The sequence below is a fragment of the Palaemon carinicauda genome, chromosome 19 (assembly GCF_036898095.1).
Source record: "Palaemon carinicauda isolate YSFRI2023 chromosome 19, ASM3689809v2, whole genome shotgun sequence".
Lineage (NCBI taxonomy): Eukaryota > Metazoa > Arthropoda > Malacostraca > Decapoda > Palaemonidae > Palaemon > Palaemon carinicauda.
This window is the reverse complement of record NC_090743.1, coordinates 105,214,323-105,225,860: the sequence shown is the minus strand read 5'-3', so window position 1 is coordinate 105,225,860 and position 11,538 is coordinate 105,214,323. Positions and strand designations below refer to the sequence as shown.

At 37.3% G+C, this 11,538-nt stretch overlaps 1 protein-coding gene across 1 annotated transcript in view; it reads right to left on the bottom strand.

Annotated features, from left to right (window-relative positions):
* Positions 1–3,265: 3,265 nt before the first annotated feature.
* LOC137659211 (uncharacterized) overlaps positions 3,266–11,538 on the bottom strand; it is a 14,413-nt gene continuing 6,140 nt past the window's right edge. Inside the window, exon 2 of the mRNA XM_068394256.1 lies at positions 3,266–3,355. Within this exon, the coding sequence (XP_068250357.1) occupies positions 3,266–3,355 (90 nt within the window). The remainder of the gene's footprint in view (positions 3,356–11,538) is intronic.

The following is an 11,538-nucleotide window of genomic DNA, read 5'->3' as shown; positions in this document are numbered from 1 at the left end:
TTTTGTTAACGTTTAGGGTAACACTCACCCTTCACGCCTCCTACTTCTTTTGCAGCCTGCGACTTGGGGAAGGCATTGAGCATTATCATGTTTCATGGAATTCAATGTTATTCCTTCCATCATCTCACATATAGATGTGATGATCATTTTCTGGAGAGATTAAGTTGTTTTGAAGAACAGTAGTTTTATACTTATTGACTGATGACTCAGCAGGTAGACCTATAAGGCTCCCCAAACACACAGCCTACCTGCTTTTTTTTTCTGCAGATTCAATAGCAGTCTCAGCCTGCGGCGAGTTGTCGTTAATTGAAATTCTGGTCTAATAGGGGCAACTGAACAGCAATCTTCTGGTTTGTCTTCAAAGTTCTAATGTTCCTTAAATAATTTACTAACTTGTATACTGTCCAGGTCTTCTATATTCTGCCCTTGGTTCCTTAAAGAGAGTATGTTCCTTTTAAATGGCTAAAATTCATTGTAAATATTCCTATACCAAGATTCTTATTTTTCTGAGAAACTCCACCAGAGGCTATAGTATTGTCTACACTGAGACACCCAGCAACACTAGGTCTATCACCAACAGAGTTTGTGGTACTATTTCTACATCGACACACCCAGCAACACTAGGTCTATCATCAACAGAGATTGTAGTACTATGTCTACGCCAAGACACTAAGCAACACTGGGTCTATCACCAACAGAGGTTGCATTACTATGTCTACATCAAGACACCGAGCAACACTAGGTCTATCACCAACAGAGGTTGTGATACTTTGTCTAAACTAAGACACACAGCAACACTAGGTCTATCACCAACAGAGTTTGTGGACCTATTTCTACATCAAGACACCAAGCAACACTAGGTCTATCACCAACAGAGGTTGTGGTACTATGTCTACGCCAAGACACCAAGCAACACTAGATCTATCACCAACAGAGGTTGTGTTACTTTGTCTAAATCAAGACACATAGCAACACTAGGTCTATCACCAACAGAGGTTGTGGTACTTTGTCTAAACCAAGACACATAGCAACACTAGGTCTATCACCAACAGAGGTTGTGGTACTATGTCTACGCCAAGACACCCAGCAACACTAGGTCTCTCACCAACAGAGGTTGTGGTACTATGTCTGCGCCTAGACACCCAGCAACACTAGGTCTATCACCAACAGAGGTTGTGGTACTTTGTCTAAACCAAGACACATAGCAACACTAGGTCTATCACCAACAGAGGTTGTGGTACTTTGTCTAAACCAAGACACATAGCAACACTAGATATATCACCAACAGAGGTTGTGGTACTATGTCTACGCCAAGACACCCAGCAACACTAGGTCTATCACCAACAGAGGTTGTGGCACTTTGTCTAAACCAAGACACATAGCAACACTAGGTCTATCACCAACAGAGGTTGTGGTACTTTGTCTAAACCAAGACACATAGCAACACTAGATATATCACCAACAGAGGTTGTGGTACTATGTCTACGCCAAGACACCAAGCAACACTAGGTCTATCACCAACAGAGGTTGTATTACTGTGTCTACAGCAAGACACCCAGCAACACTAGGTCTATCACCAACAGAGGTTGTGGTACTTTGTCTAAACTAAGACACATAGCAACACTAGGTCTATCACCAACAGAGGTTGTGTTACTTTGTCTAAACCAAGACACATAGCAACACTAGGTCTATCACCAACAGAGGTTGTGGTACTATGTCTACGCCTAGACACCCAGCAACACTAGGTCTATCACCAACAGAGGTTGTATTACTGTGTCTACAGCAAGACACCCAGCAACACTAGGTCTATCACCAACAGAGGTTGTGGTACTTTGTCTAAACCAAGACACATAGCAACACTAGGTCTATCACCAACAGAGGTTGTGGTACTTTGTCTAAACCAAGACACATAGCAACACTAGATATATCACCAACAGAGGTTGTGGTACTATGTCTACGCCAAGACACCAAGCAACACTAGATCTATCACCAACAGAGGTTGTGTTACTTTGTCTAAATCAAGACACATAGCAACACTAGGTCTATCACCAACAGAGGTTGTGGCACTTTGTCTAAACCAAGACACATAGCAACACTAGGTCTATCACCAACAGAGGTTGTGGTACTTTGTCTAAACCAAGACACATAGCAACACTAGATATATCACCAACAGAGGTTGTGGTACTATGTCTACGCCAAGACACCAAGCAACACTAGGTCTATCACCAACAGAGGTTGTATTACTGTGTCTACAGCAAGACACCCAGCAACACTAGGTCTATCACCAACAGAGGTTGTGGTACTTTGTCTAAACTAAGACACATAGCAACACTAGGTCTATCACCAACAGAGGTTGTGTTACTTTGTCTAAACCAAGACACATAGCAACACTAGATATATCACCAACAGAGGTTGTGGTACTATGACTACGCCAAGACACCAAGCGACACTAGGTCTATTAAAACCAGAGGTTGTGGTGCTATGTCTAAGCCATGGCACCAAGCAACACAAGGTCTATCATCAACACTGGCCGTGGTACAATGTCTAAACCAAGACACCCAGAAACACTAGGTCTATCACCAACACCCACTATGGTATTAATCTTATCCTAAACACAAACTTTAGTACTAAAATTAAACCAATGATAACTATGGTACTACGACTGTTATCAACAATGCAAGCACTAGGTCTATCACCAACACATCATATGGTACTACGTTTGTCACCAACAAAACCTTTGGTACTTAAGAGTATCGCCAACAAGCACTATGGTACTTGACATATCATACACGACATACGGTGTATTGTTTATCACCCACACAACATACGGTGTATTGTTTATCACCAACACAACAGAAGGTGTATTGTAGACCAACAACACAGATCAAAGAACCCTCATTCGTTCGTTATAGATTGCTCTATCATGTATAAAACACAGGCTCTCAAAATCCCCATTCCTACGGCCTCCATTATGGTCTAGATCACTTTTTCCCACCAACAAAAATCAAGAGAAACATTTTCAAGTTTATTCAATGGATTCCTTCCGCTATGTTGAAACTTAAAAGTCTTGCCTTGGAGTGCACCTCTTTCACTGATGACGTTAAAACATCATTAACACTATCCTCTAACAGCACTTATTCAACTAGAACATCACTGTCACTCGACGCCATGTTTCTAGCGAGTAATTATCCCTCCGCACTGCAATAATCATAATGTAATCCACAAGTCAACAAGAACACGAATTTAAACTAAGCTGGTCATCACTTCACTTGCCAGCTGCTGGACTGAGAGTGAGAGGGATGGGCAATGGTGGGGGTGGAGGAGTAGGGAGGGAATCTTCGCTGATGCTGATTGGCTAAAAACGGAGGCTCGACCAAGTGGTGATGATTTTTTTCCCCCAAAGAGAAGTGCAGTTTGGGGCGGGGTAACTACTCCATTAAAGACATCAGACTTTTTAATAATAATAATAATAATAATAATAATAATAATAATAATAATAAAGTTCTGGCATTGTGATATACAAAAATGCTGCAATGATATTTTGTTTGGTTAACAATACGAGCGTGGTATAAGTGATCGTTTGACCTGAAACAGGTATAATCTCTTTGAAGCTTTCAATTAGAATACTATTTGCCTTTGTCTGTCTTTGTAAAGTAAGAAGAGGCTTAAAAAAGGAGACAACAGTATTGGTAAATATTAATCATTTGGCACTAATAAGGGGGAAAATGTAGACTGCTCACGTTGGTTAAGTATTAAACAAGTGAAGAAAACTTACACAGACTTCTCAGCAACTTCAATGGAAATGTCGTCAAATAATTTTCTTGAACTTTCGAAATGACACTGATTGATAGATGCATCCATAGCATATGGAAATTAACACAGCGTAAAATTAACAGACCTTTAAAACCTTATTGTTTTCCTTCTTGCCACGAATTAATGCGTTTCAATTCTCAACAAAAAGTGCAACAATGAAGGAATTGATCGAAATAAGTCTTGCAGAAGGTAATAAATAGAGATACTATGTATTGGTTGTGTTCATAAATTAATTTTCAGGAATACAATTGCTATAATTATTATCATTATCATCATCATTAAAATGCCGTTTAATAAATAATAGTATAGTTCCCTATGAATGCAGTAACAATGAACTTGGCCGTGGTTATACCAACAGGTTGATTGTGAGAGCTCGTTTTCTATGTTAAGAATCTGTACTGCACGCGTTTCGTACACGTTCTTACACTAATGGCTTAGATTATCTTATCATTAGGTCTCCCCTGCACTGCTAGTAACCAACCAGTACAAACTTGATTTCATTCCTAATGTTTTTTGAAATCTCCTGGTGCGGAGAATGTACTGTGGGTACAATTTGTCTTATAACCTTTGGAGTTCTTTTATAATCACTAAGTTTAATAAAGAAAAAATATATTTTCGATTGTAATGAAAGTGATTTACAACGGAAATGAGGAAGGCTACTTGCACGAATCGATTTAGAAACTATTACAACATGGTTGATAACAAAAGAAAACTTTAAATAAATAAACTATTTTAGTGAGATTTTGTATTACAACTTACAAGACAAATTCACTCTTCATATGACCAAACATGATATTCCCTTGGGTAGAGGGGGGGGGGTGGAGGATGGGAAGGGTCGAATGTGTGTACGTGCATATCTATATAAATATTTAGCCATAATTTTGACGGGGTCCCATACACTAATATGGGCGGTAGGCTATATCTTAGCAATTCATGTGTGCCAACGGTTATATAAGCAGATGAGCAACCTCGAGTATACGAGAACTTCGGGTGTGAAGAAAATGCTTCCCCCCCCCCAAGAAAAAAAAATCTCGATGAAGTCACTGGCAGCAGGGTGATAAATAAACGAACACACATATATATACACACACACATATATATATATATATATATATATATATATATATATATGTGTGTGTGTGTGTGTGTGTGTGTGTGAATGAAAATCAACACAATATCGTGCTCAAATAGAAATAAATTTCTACCTCATACATGGGATCGAATCCTAGCCCCTTCAAATGAAAGGCCACATCGAAGTTATATATATGTCATAATAGTACATTCCATAATATAAATAATATAGGTAAGTTACTTGGGAATATATAACATTTATTTATTTCTTTAAAAAAAATAACTAATGCAATTCAGTAGATCGAGCGATCACAGATACCACGCTCTGACTGTAACGCCCGCCAGACTGCGTTTGTTTTTTTTTTTTTATATTCCAATGAGAGTATTATTATTATTATTATTATTATTATTATTATTATAAAAAGTCCGTTTATAAACATTTAGTTTCAATTTAAAAGAAGTTAATTATCAGACCCCCAATGAAGTTATTCCCGTCAAATCTGTTTTCTGACATACGTTATTTCCCAAAAACTAGTCTCCAGTACTGCAGTACTGACAACCTTTTCATCGTTTGTGGGGACTCAGGGGAGGTGTGAGATATATTCAGTTTGGTCTAACGTTTCGAGAGGATGGTTGTGTCTGAACTGGCCAGTGATGTTGACTTCATTGGAAGAGAAGGCCTTTAGTTAGGCAGCGTCTTGTGATATTTTAGTTTCTTTAATGACGTTAATTCCTATGAGTTTCCGTTTTGATGTCTTATTTCCTTCCCATGCAATTTTCCAGGATGTGAAGGAAATATAGAGGAATGACTATATATGGACTCGTGCAGACCTCCGCCACGACAGCTTATTTCTCGAAACCAGCTGGCCGTTCCCAAAAGCAATTTAGACTGTAGGGGCATTTGAAGTCTGTGTGACAACAATGTGCGAAGTATAGGTTAAGGTTAGGGTTAATTCGGTCGACCCTTTGCTCGATCTTGACCTTACACTTTAAAAATTGCATTACTTCCACGTCTCAACATAAAAATCAATCCCCGAATGTTTCAGTACTCTATGAGTAAATTTTTAGCCAGGAACACCCAAACAAGGACGTGAACATAATCTACTCCCAACTTCGTTGGCGGGGGTAATAATAAAAAATAAATAACCCTTGTACACGAAAATAAAATATTCTACAGCTAGTAAAATAAAAAAATATTATTATGAGTGCCATCTTGAATTTAACCCTGAGAGAGTCTAAAAAACTAGAAGCCTTAAATTTTCTGAATCTTCTTATGGCATAAACCATTTATACAAGTATCTCGATTGATAACACTGAGGGAGGCTATAAATACCTTTTATAGATTCAGGGAAAGTAAGGGGACGTTCCAGTCGTGGTCTCCTGACTACTTTCGTCGTCAGCACTAAAAACTACCAACACAAATTACTAGTCAAGTTTTGCCTTATTCATTGTATAAACCTACATTGGATTTTTGCAGCTGAGTAAAAGTTTAAAATCTTCCCTCCTATCTTCAGCATAGCAAGTTCATTGTATATTGTATATACTCACCGATGCCTCTGTGAAAGTAAGATTAAATTCGGAATAGAACGTTCAACCAATTCTTTCATATGTTTGTATGTGATGCAACCGCAGCTTTGGTGATACGGACGGAACAGTATCTTGAATCTTGTTTGTTAGACTGTTGCTGCATGTTAAGGAAGGTCTGTAAATATTTCCTCTTAGGGATGTGAATGAACTTCCCATCTGATTCAGATTTTGCGTCTCATTTGCACGGCTTACTATTTCTGCAGTATCGCCAGTCATTCTCTTCTTTCGTTCTTTCAAATTGTTCTTTTTCTTATCAATCTATCATCTTACATTATTTCCCCCTATCATCCTTTTCAAACTTGGGTGATACCTAATTCGCTTTTTACTCATTTCTCTGCAGTATCACCTAAAGTTTCAAGCAAAATATTTATTTCCTTGCTTCCAGCTTCTTTTCCATCTGCTTTCATATTTGCATTCCAGACTTGTAATGATTCATGGGGGCCATTTCTTCTCCAACGCCCGATATCTCTTATCTCTACGAATGATAAATCTACCAGAAGTGATGGCCAAATCTTCAGCCGCTGTATCCCTTGCAGAAAAATCCATTCTCAAGGACTTATTCTTTTACTTTGTTCACGTTTTCTTCTTCTTCTTCTTCTTCTTTTCTCTCTCTCTCTCTCTCTCTCTCTCTCTCTCTCTCTCTCTCTCTCTCTCTCTCTCTCTCTCTACACAACCTTCATTTTCTAATTTTATTTATGATTCTAGTTAACGAATTCATTACCGGTTTGTTCATTACCTGGCTTTGCTTATTGGTAGGTTAAATCATTTCCCCTTTCCCTTGTTATCGATACAGAATTATCCTTTTCTAATTTACCAATGAAGAAACTTTAACTACTTTTTCTATCGTCAATAAGTTGCTCAATTAAATGCTTGCGAGGGCTGACATCCTCTCTAAAATTCTCCCCCTTAAATATCAACAGTATTTTATAGGCGTTATCCACAGATTTTGACTGACATTATCAACAGTATTTGACAGGCGTTATCCATGGAATTTGACTGATGTTATCAACAGCATTTGATAGGCGTTATCCACAGACTTTGATTGACGTTATCAACAGTATTTGAAAGGCATTATCAGCAGACTTTGATTGACGTTATGAACTGTATTTGATAGGCATTATCCAGAGACTTTGATTGAAGTTATCAGCAGTTTTTGATAGGCATCCTCCACAGACTTTGATTGATGTTATCAACAGTACTTGATAAGCGCCATCTACTGACTTTGATTGACGTCATCAATAGCATTTAATAGGCGTCATACATGGACTTTGATTTACGTTATCATCAGTATTTGATAGGTATCATACACAGATTTTGATTTACGTTACACTATCAACAGTATTTGATTGGCGTCATCCATTGACTTTGATTGATGTTATCAACATTATTTGATAGGCGTTATCCACAGACTTTGATTGACGGTATTAACAGTATTTGATAAGTGTCAGCCACAGACTTTGAAAAATCAAAGTGTCATCCGCGGACTTTGATTGACATTTTCAACAGCTTTAGATAGGTGTCATTCACAGGCTTTGAATAACATTATCAACAGTTTTTGATAAGTGTCATCTACAGAATTTGATTGACGCTATCAACTGTATTATATACGTGTCATGCAGAATTTGACTGGCGTTAACAACAGTATTTGATAGGCATCATTAACAGACTTTGATTGACGTTATCAACAGTATTTGATAGGCGTCAACCAAAGACTTTGATTGACGTAATCAACAGTATTTGATAGGTGTCAACCAAAGACTTTGATTGACGTTATCAACAGTATTTGATAGGTGTCAACCAAAGACTTTGATTGACATAATCAACAGCATTTAATAGGGTCATACATGGACTTCGATTCACACTATCAACGGTATTTGACACTTGTTATCCATGGACTTTGATTGACGTTATCAACAGTATCTGATAAGAGTTATCCATGGACTTTGATAGACGTTGTGAAGGTATTAGATAGGCTTCATCCATGTACTTTTGAGTGACATCATCAACAGGATTTAATAAGCATCATTCACAGACTTTGATTGATGTTATTAACAGCATTTGATAGGCGTCATCCACAGACTTTGATTGACGTTATCAACAGTCTTTAATAGGTATCATACATGGACTTTGGACTTTGATTTACGTTACACTATCAACAGTAATTGATTGGTGTCATCCACAGACATTGATTGACGTTATCATCAGTATTTGATAGGTATTATCCATAGACTTTGATTGACGTTATCAACAGTATTAGATAAATATCATCCACAGACTTTGATTGACGTTATCAACAGTATTAGATAAGCGTCATCCAAGGACTTTGAATGAAATTATCACCAATTTTTAATAGGTGTCATCCTCAGACTTTGATTGACGTTATCAACAGTATTTGATAGGCGTCATCCACAGACGTTGATTGACGTTATCAACAGTATTTGATAAGCGTCATCCACAGACGTTGATTGAGGTTATCAACAGTATTTGATTAGCGTCATCCACAGACTTTGATTGACGTTATCAACAGTATTTGATTAGCGTCATCCACAGACTTTGATTGACGTTATCAACATTATTAGATAAGAGTCATCCACAGACTTTGATCGGTGTTATCAACATTATTTGATAGGCATCATGAACAAACTTTGATTGACATTTTCAACTGTATTTGATAGGCGTCCTCCACAAACTTTGACTGACATTATCAATAGTATTTAATAATTTGATAGGCGTCATCCACAGAGTTTCATTGATGTTATCAACAGTATTCAATAAGCATCCTCCACATACTTTGACGTCATCCACAGATATTAAACACATGCTTGATTGGTGTCGTCTAGGGACTTTGATTGACATAATCAATACTATTTGATAAGTGTAATCCACAGATATAAACCACATGTTTGACTGGTTTCATCCACGGACTTTGATTGAGTTATCAACAGTATTTAATAGGCATCATCCACAGACTTTGATTGACGTCGTCCATAGATATTAACCACATGCTTGATAGGGGTCATCCACAGACTTTGATCGGCATTTTCAACAGTATTTGATAGGCGTTAATAACGGACTTTGATTGACGTCAACCACAGATATTAATCACATGATTGATTGGTGTCATCCACGGACTTTTGATTGACGTTATCAACGATATCACAGTAGATTCGCTTCAAACACGACATTGATTGGCGTTTGTCACAGACATCTGGATATCATTCAAAGACTTGACTGTTGCCATTGCACTGAACATATGATGTTCACTGAAATACTGAGTCTCTGTTCACAGGGTCTCGTTTATTGCAATATTTGATGAAATTGGGTGTTTACTATTTCTTTGATAGTCCATCAGTATCACTAATACTTATGAAATACATATACGGTATTAATATTAGTAATATAATTATCAGAGAGAGAGAGAGAGAGAGAGAGAGAGAGAGAGAGAGAGAGAGAGAGAGAGAGAGAGAGAGACCCTATCCAGCATATTTATTGTTTGTATGTCTAAAATCTCATTATTTATGGATAAATGAAGGACAAATCCCCGAGAGTTTGGAATAGCCATAGTAATTTTGTCTTCGCTAAATCTTGGTTTTATCAAAAAGTTTATTCCAATCTTCAGCTCAATTGTAGTTCCTTCCCACTTCGAGTTATCAACTTTTCAAATAACAAACCATAAAACTCTCATGATTTCTCCAAGGAATGCATGTATGCAGTTCTTGAGCCAACATATCAGAAAATCTCAAATGAACCCTCGATAACTAACATATGAAATAACCGAAAAAACTCTTTTGACACCAGCATACATTTAACATTGTTTTGCACCTGCATAAGACAAAATTAGATATGAATAGGTCTTTTTCTGCAGGTGCTATTTCCTTCATTGTCCAGGTGAGCTGAAGGAAAGGAGCCGTACTGATCCGCAGCCTTCTCCCAAGTTTTAGGATTTTTATTCCAAAACTTTCTATTTTGTTAAGTTTCGCCATTCCAGAAATAGATCACACGAATGGTTGTCCGCCACAATACTCTTCACTAAAGTAAATAAGCCCTGCTCGAATCCACTATATCTTGTGGGTATATTACATCTATATGACGTGTACAGTTAGAATCAAAAGAACGACGACACTCGGGGGAAATCTTTCGTCAGATGTCTCTATTGTTCCTATGACAAAACAGACAAGCTGTTGCTCTTCTTACTACTTCTACGAAATGGTCGGAGCCTTCTCCTACCTTAGCGAACCAAAGACAGGAAAGGACTGTCTTTGTTAGCAAAAGCATACTAAAGTTTCAAATCGAGTTGCCATATTTAAATTCTTTATTATCTTTTGACGTCTCAACTATTCACTGCAAATACAAAACACACACACAAATTATATATATATATATATATATATATTATATAATATATATATATATATATATATATATATATATATATATATATATATACACACAATTACTATTTCTTCGTAGAAGGGGCCAAGTGGACACTCAGCAGGGAAGGGTCGGGCGGGGGGGGGGGGGGGGGTGGGGGGGGGGGGGGGGGAGTGTCCTCTTCAGAACCCCTTGCCCTAGCCAGTACGACACTGAGGAAATAAGGAAGTCATTTCTGTTTTAGGGGCTGTGGAGAGAAGTTAAATGAGTATTCTTGATACAGCCTGTAAGATATTGTAGCATTGCCTAAATATTATCTGATAACCGTTAGTGTTCTAATAAATATTTTTAACCATATTCATTATTGGTTGATTTGTAAAAAATAGCAGCAGTAGAATAAAGTAGTTATTGTTGTTGGAAGTTTGATAAGTAACGAAATTTAAGTATCACCATTGCATAATAGAAAATCAGTGATGGATACAATATATACTGATGACTTCATAACACCTTGAATACAATAAGAATTTATTACTTCGTTTCGAAAATAAGTGGAGGTAAATGAGGATGCTATTACATTCTGGCAAAGGCTATCAGAAATTTGTTTTATTGACAAATCATATAAAAAATACAAGCTTTTTAGTCTCAGGACGACGTAATTTTCCGAAATTTTGTCTTGAAACTATGATAACTCATATT